The 15,015-nt window shown below is 42.1% G+C and overlaps 1 protein-coding gene across 5 annotated transcripts in view; it reads left to right on the top strand.

Moving 5' to 3' along the window:
- Window positions 1-15,015, top strand: part of RFX4 (regulatory factor X4) — a 179,653-nt gene that overhangs the window by 65,874 nt on the left and 98,764 nt on the right. For all 5 annotated transcript variants that reach the window (XM_001161826.7, XM_016924105.4, XM_009426155.5 and 2 more), the window contains one exon: window positions 5,525-5,648. In XM_001161826.7, coding sequence (XP_001161826.2) covers window positions 5,525-5,648 — 124 coding nt within the window. The remainder of the gene's footprint in view (window positions 1-5,524; window positions 5,649-15,015) is intronic.

The following is a 15,015-nucleotide window of genomic DNA, read 5'->3' on the forward strand; positions in this document are numbered from 1 at the left end:
GCGCTTTGAACTGATGCAGAGCGACCTTTACTAAGAATACATCGATCATGCTGCCCCCATGCTATAAAACATCTAATCAGTTTAAAAGATCTCTGCGTATACATATAAGAAATCACAGGTTTAAAATGAGGACAGTGGGAAATGATGCCAGGTGCCGAAACATTTGCTTTTCATTGTAAAGTGCTGATACAAAGCTTCCTCCATGTGCCTTAGGAGCCCACATGCTGAAACCCTGTGAGGAAGTCTTCTCAAAAATATATAACTCAGATAATGACTCATGTGAGCTAGCAGACTGAGCTCATTATCTCTCCATAATAGGATAGGCTCAATTCAAATATAATCAAGTTGTTAAATAGAAGATAAGGAAAATGGAAGAAGTGGGAATTTTTTTGTGATCATTAAAAAAAACCCAGGTATAATGGAGCATTGTTCACCATGTCAGACTAATGATGTCCTCTAAAAGAGAGGAGGAAACGAGAAAATTTCATCAGATATGAAGAAGAATAATTAACTGCCTTTCTTTCTGCCATGCCTTGGTCAGGGAAGTGGACATTCCAATTAGCAACTTTAGTAGATAGGCGGAACCTCTGGTTTTGGGCAAAGGTGTCATGATGCTATTCCTGTAGAAACTTATCAAGCATCAAAGGGGCCCTTCCATGCCAATTACATCCATTTGTTCATAGAGCTTATTAAAATGCTTCGTAGTTATAAGCCACCTAGTTACTTTGAGGCTCAGAAGCTCCGGAAACAGGAACAAAACGTGGGCTGAAATGTAGTAATTTAGGAGGCTCTGGCCTTTGACAGGTAACTGTTTAATTAGCTCAGCCTGTGTGAACCATGACTTACACCCATCTGATTTGAATAGTTTGTTGCTGCTATGGGTTCATTTGATGTGATGTTTCTTAACCATGATCTTGTATTTTAATCTTGACCTCTTGGCCAGATTTAGTGAGCACACAAGCCACCAGAACAGCAAATGGAAACTGAGGCACAAGGAGCTTAAATAAAGTAACTTACTTAGAAACTCATGCTGTTTAACGCTGCATTTGAAAGCATGATTTTCACCCTTAACTGTCCTCTCCTTCTGCATTTCTGATCGTGGAGAATGGAGCCCCCCATTCATCCATTCTGCCCAGTTAGGAACCTGAGGGTTTGCTTGGTTACTCCTGTCCTCCTCACATCTGGCAGCATGAGGCCCACACCCTAAGTGTTACCTCTGCCCCCACAACCATTGCTTCAGTTCATGCCCCATCATTTCCTGCCAGAACTATTATAGTAGCTCCTAATTGGTCTCCTGTGTTCATTCATTCATTCAACAAGTCCTAATTAATCAGCCACTATGTGCCAGGCTTTGATCGTCCTCCTGGGCCACCTCCCCTAGAGGTACAGAGCAAACTTTCCAAAGAATGCATTGATCATGCCACTCCCATGCTTAAAAAAATCTAATTGGTTTTAAAGGATTTCTATCAATTTAAATAATCATATGCAAGATGAATTCTGAATGGTTTGAAATGCACATTTGTTTAGTGTGTTCATGGATTTTTTTTTAGCCAAAATAAATTCTAGGAAGCCATTAGCAAAAATAAGCAAAAAGGGATACTTTTATCTTCCCCACAGCTTGTCATACACAAAATTGCAGTTGCCCAAATTGTTCATGTGTATGCATGAGACTGGAAAATGTTCCACTACAAGTGTTGAAGTCAAATCTCTTAAAAATTGCTTAATGGAACTCTCAAAAGTCAAAGATGGCCAGGCGCTGTGGCTCATGCCTGTAATCCCAGCACTTTGGGAGGCTGAGGCGGGAGGATCACTTGAGGTCAGGAGTTCGAGACCAGCCTGGCCAACATGGAGAAACCCCATCTTTACTAAAAATACAAAAATTAGCCAGGTGTGGGACACCTGTAGTCCCAGCTACTCAGGAAACTGAGGCAGGAGAATTGCTTGAACCGGGGAGGCGGAGGTTGCGGTGAGCCGAGATGTCGCCATTTCACTCCAGCCTGGGTGACAGAGCGAAACTCTGTCTCAAAAGAAAAAAAAAAAGTCTAAGATGATACCTATGAGACAGGTGTTTCGTTGTTGTTTTGTTGTTTGACATTCTTTTATTATACTCAAGCCATTCCTGGCAAATAGAACGTATTAAGCTTTAAATTAATGTCAGTTATTGTTGTTACTGATGATATTATTATTATTATCATCATTATTATTCCTATAGCATCCCGGAAGCACTCAGGTCTTCCCGACTCCTTTGAGTCTTTGTTTCTTTCAGTCCTCCTGAGTACAATTCTACCACCTTCTTCTAAAATAACATTTTTATAGTAACTCTTCAACTCCAAGTGGGTGCTAAATTCTTAAGCCAAATCATATCCATTTGTGTGGCATTTAAAGACTCCCTCCACCTCCCATAGTTCTTCCCTTTAGATACCCTTTCCTTCTCTCTTTACTCAGATCAGCATCTCCATCATTAAAAGCACATGGCACTGTCTCCCATCCTTGCTGTTCTACTTGCCTGGAACCTCCCTCCCTCCCCCAACTACCGTGGCAGAATACCAGAGAGATTTGGAGTGAGACAAACCCTCCTATTTACTAACTGCATGACTGGGCAAATGAGTTACACCCTCTGAGCCTCAGATTCCTATCCTGAAACATATGTATAAATACCTACCTCATGCCATACGGTTATTGTGAGGTCAAATGAGACCATGGATACCCAGTGCCCAGCACCTAGTAAGAGCTCAACAGATGCTAACTGTTGTTGTTACACAATCCTAAACCCAACTCTTCTATGAAACTTTAATTATCTACTCTCATCTACACATCAATCTCTCCGTTTTCCCACCTTCAGCTGTACCTATGGTCAGGAGTTTATAGTAATTAAATATTATTTCTTGTGCATATGTCTCCCCAAATAGACTGCAAAGTTAACTAGGACATAGATCATGTCTTATGCCAACACAAGTGCCTACAGGAGCCAGACAAGGAACAGAAAATAGACAGGGTACAAAGAAATAGGGAGGAGTGAGGACTCTGGCCAACTTCAGGGCACATGTAGCTCTGGCCAATTGTTGTCGTGCGGGAATATGGGTCCAGTGTTGCCAGATCTCAGCTTTTTCAAAAGAAGCCAGAAATCCAGATTCTTATGTGCAATGTCCTGAATTTTAAAAATTGGGCCAACACTGTTCAGGCCAAAACAAAGCATGTCTGTGAGACCCCAGTTTGAGAAAGCTGTCTTATTCAGATGGCCCCTACAAGTTTGTACGCGAGCTGGTTATTTGGACCTCTGAACTCACTTTTATAGAGAAACAATGCCGTGAATGGCAGTTAGGGGTCCAGGCTAACCTCCCAGGCTGATTTTCATTCATACTGGACCTGAAACTTAGGACAGTCCTAAGAAACCTATTCTTTATGTGAAACCCTTTTCCCACTGGAAAACACACTTAGAATTCCAATTTATGATGTCAAAGACATACATCAGAATGTAAGCCTGTTCAGGACAGGACCATTGTTTTGTTCACCACTGTTTCCTTAATGTCTAGAACATTGCCTGGCACTTAGTAAATATTTGTTGAGTTAAAGGTTATCTGTGTCTTTGTCCATCTGTCTACCATTAATCTGTTCACTGTATGCAAGCATGGACTATCTTGCTCACTGTGATATCCCCAGCGCCTGGCAGGTGATAAGATCAATAAATATTTGTTGAATGAATAAATGACTGAAATAATCTATCCATAAGACACTTATTGAGCCCCTACTGTGTGCCAAGGAATATGCTGGACCTCAAGGATGCAGAAGTGACTCAGACACTATCCCAGCCTCAAGGAATTTGATCACCTAGAAAGGATTACATCAACTCTTTCTGGGAACATTTCTAAAAACTATCCCAAGTTACTCAATGTTCCCCATCCCAGAAGTGCGGGAAGTAGATGAGATGATCGGGGACTATTCAGCACCAGGTTTTGTCTTGGTGCTGACAGGTCTGTGTCCCTAGGGTTGTATTCCCCCTCTGTGGGGTTTGGGTATGAAATGATTGAACTGATGTTCTTGCAATCACATGTTGGAATGAGTTGAGCGAGTGCTGCCCTTTCAAGTGGGCACCTTGGGGGGCCGTGTCCTCATTCCACTTCACTTACGACAGCGCTGGGCCACTTCTTTGGCAAATGCTCTCAGAGGGAGTTTTGAAGCCACTTGAGGACATTTATTTCATCACTTTGGAATTATGCCTTATTTTTGACCAAAAAATTGGGGGTGGGGGATGGTTTTCCAGTCACTTTATCCCCCAAACTTGCTTCCAAATGACTTTGGGTTGTTTCCTAAAATCTAGTTAATGATCAAAGGAGAAATGTTTCCTGTTGGTGCGTTGATTTAGCAGTAGGTGCCCCAGGCTTCGAAGGCATGACCCTAAGAGAAGTTCCCAAATTGTCTTGTGCCACAGCAGTTTTCTTGGGAAAGGTATTTAACTTTCCAGAGTGCCTAGGACAATGGAGGCAAGATTTATTTGGATGCCTACATTCTGGTGTTTGGGTTAAAGAATAATAAATTTTTTAAACCCTGTGTCTAATTTTTGTTTATATCCCCAATATTTAGCACACGGTCAGGACATATAGTGCCCAAAAATGTTTTCTGGAGAGGAAGAACGAATCATGAGGAGGTCTGATGTCTTCTCAGTGCTTCCCATGCACGTGCCAGGCACCATGCGGATGCTTGTCACACGTTACCTCATCTGATCATTATAACCACTTTAGGAGGCACTTACAATTCAATCCCAACAAAAGGAAACTGAGGCCTGAGCTTAAGTAACTTGCCCAAGGTCACCAAGCCAGCAAGTGACAAGGCTGGGATGTAAACCCAGTTGTAGAAAATCTCTCCTACAGAATCCCTAATGGAGACTCACTAAGAAGGTGATGGGTATAGAATCATTACCCCTAGCACAGCAGAGGAGAAGAGGATTCTAAAGTAATCATGGGGCCAACTTCCTCCTCTGGTCATGAGACCTCCCTTCAGTCAGCAGATCAGTGGCTGTACAGCTATACAGGCCTCTCCTGGGGCATTGGTTTTCCCAGACAATCCCCCTCCATAGCATGTGTCAGCCAAGGAGCTCCAAGATGTTGACACATCATCCTTGGGCTTTTAGCTGTTACAAATGGCTCCTCAAGTTGGTCTGTGGTTCCATTCCTGGCTGATTGGGGCACCCATAAGACCCTATGTAGTTTTTGGAGTTTGCAGGTATCTGATCTAGCCAGAACAAGGCCAGGTCAATGACAGTACAGAGTAGAGGATCTGGGAATTTGGGCTGAAAAAGTAGCCTGGTGTCATACCCAAAGGGGCCAGGATTCTGACACTGCCAAGCCACTAATGCCAGGCATGACCTTGGGCAGCTTGCTTTGTCTTCCTGGGCCCCAGCTTCTCCACCTGTAGAAAGAACGTTATTTCTAAGGACTGCCCATCTCTGGAGGACTAGAAAGAACAGACCGTTCTTGCTTGGGGAAGGTAACACATTTTTTTGCTCATTGGGCGTTTATTTCCCTAGGCTGGAGGAGAACTATGAGATTGCAGAGGGGGTCTGCATCCCTCGCAGTGCCCTCTATATGCATTACCTGGATTTCTGCGAGAAGAATGATACCCAACCTGTCAATGCTGCCAGCTTTGGAAAGGTGAGTCCAGCCTCATCAGGCTTGTCCTCCCCACCACCCCAACTTTAAGTAATTTATGCACAGTTTTAAAGCATTTTAGTTATTTTTTTTAAGTTATCAAAGTACTTACTTACTTTGGTACTTTGACAACTTCAACTTCACTGTAATACTTTGCTATCAAAATTTCAAACAATTCAAAAACATTGTAAAGTAAGAAAGGAATGTCTCACTTGAATTTCCTCAGTACTTAATTTTCATGAAGTCACTTATTTTCTCTGAGAGGCAAATATTGAACTCACAAGTGTGTTACACGGATGTCAATCAGCCTGGGACAGGCAACCTGCTTGGCTTAGTCATGTGGATGCCTGGAGAAACTGGAAATGGCCCTGTATCCTTAGACTGGAGGTGTGGGAGTCCTCTGCAAAGAGTGGTACTATTTGCATTATCACTACAGTCCAGACTGTTCTCTTTCCACCTTATAATAAAAATACAATCCACATTTAGAGCTATGTCTACAAAAAATTGTTAGCAGTGATCATTCCCATTTAATAGGCCAAGGAAAGCTGTTGGGGCATTCTTTAAGACTGATCATTTATTTATTTGATGGCTACACCAAAAAAATACCCAATTTGAGTCAATACATCTAAACCTTCCTCCTTTTGTTAGCTTCCTTTTTCTATGTGTAATTTTTCCTGCATCTGCTAACAAAAATAGGCTTGTTCTGTACCACGATTTTTTATCAGTTTTCTGAGTGCAGGAATACGAAGTGCTGAAATGGCAGAAAGAGGTCAGTGTGTGAGTTTCAGGAATTCCCTTTTCAGATCCCCAAAAGATAAATCATCAGTAGGAAAAGACAAAGAGCCGTGTTAGGGCTGAGCCAACCACCCTGGAGAGCCCAAAAATGGAGTGGCTGAGAAATGGCTCCATTCAATAAATGGGAGGATGCTCTGTGATGACTTGGGGAGGAAAAAACATTTTTGTGTTGATTAACATGATTTCTCCAAAGTGAAAGGGATGTTTTTTTAAAAGTCAGTGGAGAAACTACCTTTGACTATTTCTTTCATTCATTTCTTCAATCCTTCAGTATTGGTAGAGACTGGCTGTGTGGCAGGCCCTGTGTTAAGTAGTGGCAGTGGGGACCCAGAAAGGAACTCAGTATGGCTCTGCTATGGAGATGCCCCTCAGCAGGTGGGAGAAGGGAGAGCACACAAGGTGGATGTGTATGCTACCAGAGCTTGGTCAGGAGTTTGCGGTCCTGGAATATTCAGTGGCACCTACAAACCCCTCACAGAGGCCACAGTGGAAAGCCCAGATGAGGCCTCTTACATACAGGTTGGGGACAGATTGGGTGAACCAAAAGACCAAGAATCCTGACTTTCCTGGACTTATTATCTAACCTCTCTAAGCCTCAGCTGCCCCAGCTTCCTCAGGGGGATGTTGCAAGAGTCAACTGAGATGATGTCGGTGGATGATGGAAGGTACTGTTTACTCAGTCATCCAATAACTCAGACATTTATTAAGCACCTACCATGTGCAATTACAACTGTTGCTGTTATGAATTCTGCATGAGATGTCTGTGCATAGACATAAACAGACATTTGTTAGCTTATATTCTGCAAAACAAATAAAAACCCTCACCACTTGTAGAAACTCCAATTTGCCTGCACAAGAAGCCTCTATTCTCTTTTCCTCAACTACTTTTGTAACCCTATTAGCTTGTGGTTTTCTTGACCTCCTGATCTAGGTAAAATCAGTTTAAGCGCACGCCTTCACCTCAGCACCCCAGTCCCATTTTCAATTTAAGTCTCAAGCCTGCCCCAAGACTTCAGCAAATCTCAAGGCATTTGCATTCTCAGGGTCACCTTGACTTGAGACTCTTCCTTCTGGTCATTAGCCATGTGTGGCTGTTTAACTTAAACAAAATAATAACTTCAGTACACTAGCAGTTGCATTAACCACATTTCAAATACTCAAGAGCCACATGTGACTAGAAGCTACCATATTGGGCAGTGCAGAATGAAACGTTCCCAGCATCACAGAAAGTTCTATCAGAGAGTCCTGTGTTATACTGCAGTGAGCCAAGGAGGAAACTCAGTACCCACTTTGCTTTTCACAAGACAGCCCACAGGAAGCCTCTGTGATCCTAGTAGAGTGAGATTTGTAGGAGAGGTTTACATCCCAAACAGGGTTAACATCCCAAACAGGGTCCTATGGAACAGACATCCCCAACAGGGTCCTACGGAACAGACATCCCCCACTTCAAAATGCTCTTCAGCCTCTTCACCACAGTGGGGGCTTACTGGCCCTGCCCCTGATGGTTCCCAAAGCTAGTCCCAGTGCTTCTCCACTCTGCTGTCTCCCTTTTCTCCTCTTCCATCTCCCTTCTCCTCATTCTCCTCTCCCCTTCCTCCTTGAGACACCCCCCACCAAATGTCTCTCTTCTGCGATCTTTGGTTTCTGCTGACATCTATGCCCGTAGAGGTACCTCACTCACCCCAAATGGCATTTCAAAATATTTTTCTGAACAATACATTTCCTCCCTAAGAATTACAGTGCCAGCTGCTTCCAAAATCTTCATTTAAAAAACATCCGAACTCCATCTTATCTTCAGCCTTAAAACAAGGAAATACTCTAATGGCATTAAGAACACAAATGCAAATGCTCTGTGCGGCTGCCTTGCCATCAGTTTCAAATGGACTGGGCATTGGAGCTGTCCTTCCAGCCACAGAGGACAGGAGCTGCCTGCTAAGGGTTTCCACACTGAGCTTGCTGGATTGAAATCCCGGACACATTTGCCTTTCCTGAGGACTCCAGCATGCTGCAGCTGCCATCTCCTTGAGAGAAAGGGACTAGTTGTTCTGTGAAACTTTGAGATGAAATTGTGGACAGTCTTCCTTTGAGCAGATCCATCCAAACTTACAATTCATTGATGAACTTTTAACTTAGAGCAGGCGAGGTTTAATATTTCAGCTTAGCTTTTGGAGAACAAATACATTGGTAGTAGTCTCTACCCAGTTTGCAAGTGGGCTGAGGCAACACAGACATCAATGCTGAAGCTGTCCCCCAGGGACAACCAGGGTGACCTGGTTGGGATACCGTTCTTCATAAAGTGGGTGGCAGCCATTGCTTCGCTGCAAGTAAGATCTGAAATGTAAATCCTCTTTCCAAGTCTGTGGCCAAGCCCCAAAAACACCGGCTTCCAGTAATGCTGTATTGACTTTGGGTCCCAGAATTAATTTAGGGAGTATAGAGAATGTGAAAGCTTCTAGCTGAACTGGTCTTGTGCCTGCTTTCGCTGTTAAGGGTAATGAAAGTTCACCCAACTTGGAGTCACTGAACTTTTCTGAGCTCATATTTCCTTATCTTTAGACAGGAATAATCCCTCACAAAACTAGGGATAAAATGAGACAGTGCTTATGAGGGCGTTTTTTGAAACTGTCAAGTGCTCTACCCATCAAATAAATCATCATTCTCTAAATGATGGCCTCATTCCATCTCACCTCCCATCCTTCCTTACCATGCTTTATTTTTCTTTATAGCATTTATCATGACTTGAAATAGATATATTTATACATTTATATAGTATAGTTTTCTCTCTCTCTATAGATATATAGCTAACTTTCCCTACTGCTACTCTATGCTTGCCAAATATCTATATCTATGTATACACCTACCATGTGAGTATAGAGAAGCATTATATATACATAATGATTTTGTTTTGTCTGTCTCCTCTAGAATGAAAGCTCTATGAGGACTTTTTGTTCATTATGCATCCCCTACACCCAGAACAATGCCTGGCACAGAATAAGCCCTCAGATATTTGTTACATGTTGTATGATTTATATTTACATTACTTGTCAGGGACCATGTGAATCACTTACGTATGTGAACTCGTTTAACCTTCATGATAATAACCCTATGAAACTGGTGTTGTATCCATTTTCCATTAGCCCATTTACTGAGTAGAAATGAACTTATTGAGGTACACATGGAAACTAGCTGTATTTTTACTTACTTTGAAGAATCGCCTTCAAAGTTCTCCCTCCAACTCTTCCTGCTCTGATGATGATGTCTTCAGAGGAAATCCCACAGCATCTGGCCATGTTCACCCATCACATCAGTCTTGGCTGAATAATTACAGCTCATTCTCAGCTATTAAAAAGCGTAGTTCAGTCCAATTTAAAACTTCAATCTCACATCTAAGTCAGACCTTCTTCCTCCTTGTGGCTCAGAATTTGCTCTGGGAAAGAGGGGTAGGATCAGCTTTTTCTCCTTCCTTTTCTGGCTCCTCCAGGGTTGGGGTTGGGAGACAGTGGGGGAGGAAAGGCAACAAGAGTCATTTGACAAACTGGTGCTCACTGGGGGCTTCTCCTAGCTATAAGTGCCTTCTGCTATGACTGTCACCCAAATGCTGGGGCCAGGGGTCCTGTCATAGGTTTTGGGGGAGCCACTGTGGATCTCTGTCCACATTAGCTGAGAGATGTGCTCTCTAGCCAACCTCCTACCACCTCCACTCACAGGCTGCTTTGGCCCCGCAGGTAACTGAGGAGTCCCTCTGTAGCTCTGTTATTGTGTTGGAAGCTTCTGGCCAACTCACTGCACACCGAGTGTTACACCCTGATTCTTAGAGATGCCCAGAGGAGCCCCAAAAAGCAGAACTGGCAGATAGAACAGGCTGAACTCAATGAAGCATAAACAAAAAATAGCTTTGCTTTGTTCCAAGTTTGTCTATGGCTCACTTCCTTCCCTGACCCCTGATTGTTGCATGGCAGATTTAATAGCTTTTGGGTTATTGATTATAAGAACAAGCATCTTCTCAATAATTTATACTCTTTTTTAGATGTTAAAAGTCCAGTCCAGTCCAGTTCTTGAATTTAAAACTGCAGTCTCACATCCACTTCAAAACTCCTCCCTAGCCCAGCTGGGGTCTGGCTATCTGTGGCTTGGGGACCCACAGTGAGGAAGGGAAGAGTGTGATCTGATCTTCTCCTTTCCCTGACCATTCCCTCCTGCTCCTGGTCCCTTTAGGTGTGTTAGACTGAGAAAAAATACTTCCAGAATATAACTCTAGCTCTCCAGGGAAACAGTGAAATAAATTTTTAGAGAACAACAGAACTATAAATTGAAACAAACATACAGTAATAGGGATCACAATTGGCATGCACATGACGTTGTCCAAGCTTATTAATAGGCAATTTTTTAACAGATGGTAGAAGTGTCTAGCTCTGTCTAACTTAGAATGCAACATTCAGTTTTCATACGATTAAATAGCAAACATTTATGTAGGGCTTTCTGTATACCTGGTACTGTTCTAAGCACTTTACATGTATCAACCGTGTCTAGTCCTCTAAATAACTCTATGAAGTAGATACTGTTATTGTTCCCATTCCATGGATGGCAAACTGAGTCCCAGAGAAGCTGGATGATTTGCCAAGTTCACACAGCCAGTAAGTGGTGGACTCAGGATGTGAACCAAGGAAATATGGCCCCAGAGCTCATGCCCTTAGCCACCTCATTTACACAGGATGAGTTATTTCAGGGCTAGGCTAGGTATGTGTGGAGGCAGGTTTTATGCACACACTTGTCCTTTTGACTTTGTTGTAGTCATTAGTAGTCATCTGGTGATCTCCTAGGTGATGGAATTTTGGAGAGAAGTCTCAGCCTCTCTGTATCTCAGGGATCAAGTGTGCTGATCACTGCAGTTGAGAAATGCTTTCCCAAATCTTCCCAGCTGGGGTGTTCTGGGTACTGTGAACTCTGGGGTACTGAGTACTAACTCCCTCAGCACCCGGGTTCATCCATTTATCTGATATTCATTTATCTCGTGTCTGTGTGGACCCAGCCCCGTGCTGGGAGATGGGATACAGAGTGAAGTCTGCCTCTGAGGAGAAGGCCCTGTAGAAGAGACATATACACATGAGTGACTGCAAAACAAGATGGCAAATGCAATTCCTGAGTGTGAATGCAAGATTGGAAGGGCACAGGATTAGAGGGATGCTTCCTCCTTGTAGGGGTGAGGGGCAGCCTGAGAACCAGGCTGGTTGTGGAAAAGCTCCAGGCACTGAGCATCCCCCTCTCTCAGCCCACAACCCTGGAAGGTCCATGGAAGCTAAAGTGGGTGTTTTAATTTCACCAGAAACCTCCTTCTCCTGCTTGACCACTTGTCTTTCAGAAACTCTGAAACAAAAACTCTACCCACACAAAGATGGAGCATCACTGCATTTGGCCAACAAGCTAAGCCTTTTCAGAAAGAACAACTGAGCCTCAGATTTTTGAGAAAAGAGAACATCTCTAGCCTACAAATGAGTTGCTTTCCAAGCATTTGTAAGCTGCATTTCAGTAGAGCAGAGGTCCTCAACCCCTGGTCTGTGGACTGGTACTAGTCTGTGGTCTGTTAGGAACTGGGCCACACAGCAGGAGGTGAGTGGGTGGGCGAGTGAGCGAGCATTACCTCCTGAGCTCCACCTCCTGTCAGATCAGTGGTGGCATTAGATTTTCACAGGAGTGAGAACCCTATTGTGAACTGCGCTTGTGAGGGATCTAGGTTGTGTGTTCCTTATGAAAATCTAATGCCTGATGATCTGAGGTGGAACAGTTTCAACCTGAAACCATTCCTTCAACCTGTCCAAGGGAAAATTGTCTTCCATGAAACCAGTCCCTGGTACCAAACAGGTTGGGGACTGCTGCAGTAGAGGCCACAAAGTGAAAGAATGTCTTCTTCAACTCACACTTATTGAGGGCCCACCATGTGCTGTAGCCCATGGAATTTCCAATAATGTCAGGTTTTGAGCCCTGAACTTGAGGATCTATCACCCTTACTCACCACGTGATGATGGGCAGGTCCTTTTCCCTCTCTGAACCTCACTTCCTCCATCTATCAAATGGGGAAGTTAGTCTACAAGCATATGAGGATCTTACCGTATTAGCCCAAAACACTTTTCAACTAGAAATCATAAAATAGCTAACACTGACTCTATGCCAGTTCCTGGGCAAGCCCTTTTCATGGGTTATCTCATTTAATCCTCGCATACTCTGTGAATGAGATGCTGTGATCTGGGTTTTTTGTTTGTGCATTTAAAACTTTTTAAAAGAGAAATTTTAGTTTGACAGCAAAGAATAAATTGTACAGAGATTTCTCATATACCCCATCCCTACACTTGCCCAGCCTCCCCCATTAACAACATCCCTCACCAGAGTAGTACATTTGTTACAACTGATGAACCTACATTCACACATCATCACCCAAAGTCCATAGTTTATATTAGAATTCACTCTTGGTGAATTCACTCACATTGGTGAATTCACTCACATACTGTGAGTTTGGACAAATGTATAATAACATGTATCCATTGTTTTGGTATCATGCAGAGTATTTTCACTGCCCTAAAAATCCCCTGTTCTCTGCCTAGTCCTCTCTCCCTGTCCCCTAACCCCTGGTAACTACTGATCTTTTTACAGTCTGTAGTTTTGCCTTCTCCAGAATGTCATATAGCTGGAATCGTACAGTATGTAGCCTTTTCAGATTGGCCTCTTTCCATTCATAATATGCATTTAGGTTTCCTCCATGTCTTTTGTGGCTTGACAGCACATTTCTTTTTAGTGCTGAATAATATTTCATTGTCTGGAGGCACCATGGTTTATTTATCCACCTACTTACTGAAGGATATTTTGGTTTCTTCCCATTTTGGCAATTATGAATACAGCTGCTATAAATATGCATGTGCAGGTTTTTGTATGGACATAAGTTTCCAACTCCTTTGGGTAAATACGAAGAAGGGCAATTGCTAGATTGTATGGTAAGAGTTTATTTAGTTTTGTAATAAACTGCCAAACTGTCTTCCAAAGTGGCTGTACCATTTTGCATTCCCACAGCAATAAATGAGAGTTCCTGTTGCTCTACATCCTCACCAGCATTTGGTGTTGTCAGTGTTCCAGGTTTTGGCCATTCTAATAGGTATGTAGTGGTATGTCGTTGTTTTAATTTGCATTTCCCTGATAACATGTGATGTGGAGCATCTTTTCATATGCTTATTTGCCATCTGTATATCTCTTTGGTGAGGTGTTTGTTAAGTAAGGTCTTTGGTCCATCTTTTAATTGGGTTGTTTGTTTTCTTATTGTTTTTAAAGAGTTATTTGTATCTTTTGAGCAACAATCCTTTATTAGATGTGTCTCTTGCAAATATTTTCTCCCAGCCTGTGGCTTATCTTCTCATTCTCTTGACATTGTCTTTCACAGAGCATAAAATTTTAATTTTAATGAAATCCAGCTTATCAATTATCTCTTTCATGGATTGTGCCTTTGGTGTTTTATCTAAAAAGTCATCATCATACCCAAGGTCATCTAAGTTTCCTTCTATGTTGTCTTCTAGGTGTTTTACAGTTTTGTGTTTTACTTAGACCTATGATCCATTTTGAGTTAATTTTTGTGATGGGTATAAGGTCTGTATCTAGATTCACTTTTTTTGCATGTGTATATTCAGTTGTTCCAGCACCATTTTGTTTAAAAGATTATCTTGGCTTCATTTATTGCCTTTGATCCTTTGTCAAAGGTCAGTTGACTATATTTATGTGGGTCTGTTTCTGGACTGTCTATTGTGTTTTGTTGTTCTATTTGTCTATTCTTTTCCCAATACCATACTGTCTTGATTACAGTAGCTTTATTGTACATCTTGAATATGGGTGGAATCAATCCACCAATTTTGTTCTTCTTCAATATCAGGCTGACTATTCTGGGTCTTTGGCCTTTCCATAGAAACATTAGAATCAATTTATTGATTGCCAGAAAATAACTTGCTGGGATTCTGATTGAGATTGTATTGAATCTATTGATCAAGATGGGAATAACTGACATATTGGCAATATTGCATCTTCCTATCCATGATTATGGAATCTCTATTTTTATCTAGTTCTTCTTTGATTTAGTTCATCAGAATTTTGTGGTTTTCCTTGTATAGCTCTTATACATAGCTTGTTAGATTTCTACATAAGTATGTCATTTTGAGGGGATGCTAACATAAATAGTGTTGTGTTTTCAGTGTCAAATACCACTTGTTTATTACTGGTATATAGGAAAGTGATTGACTTCTGTATATTAGCCTTGTATCTTGCAACCTTGCTTATTAGTTCCAGGAGATTTTTTTTTTCTTTTGTAGAATCTTTTGGATTTTCTACTTGGACAATTATGTCATCTTTGAACAAAGAGTTTTATTTCTGCCTTCTCAATCTACATGCATTTTATTTCCTTTTCTTGTCTTATTGCATTGGCTAATGCAGTATGATGTTGAAAAGGAGTGGTGAGAGGAGTGGTGAGACATCCTTGGCTTGGTCCTCATCATAGTGGGAAAACTTTGAGTTTCTTATCATTAAGTATAACGTTAGCTGTAGGTTT

Source organism: Pan troglodytes, chromosome 10 (genome assembly GCF_028858775.2).
Source record: "Pan troglodytes isolate AG18354 chromosome 10, NHGRI_mPanTro3-v2.0_pri, whole genome shotgun sequence".
Taxonomy (NCBI): domain Eukaryota; kingdom Metazoa; phylum Chordata; class Mammalia; order Primates; family Hominidae; genus Pan; species Pan troglodytes.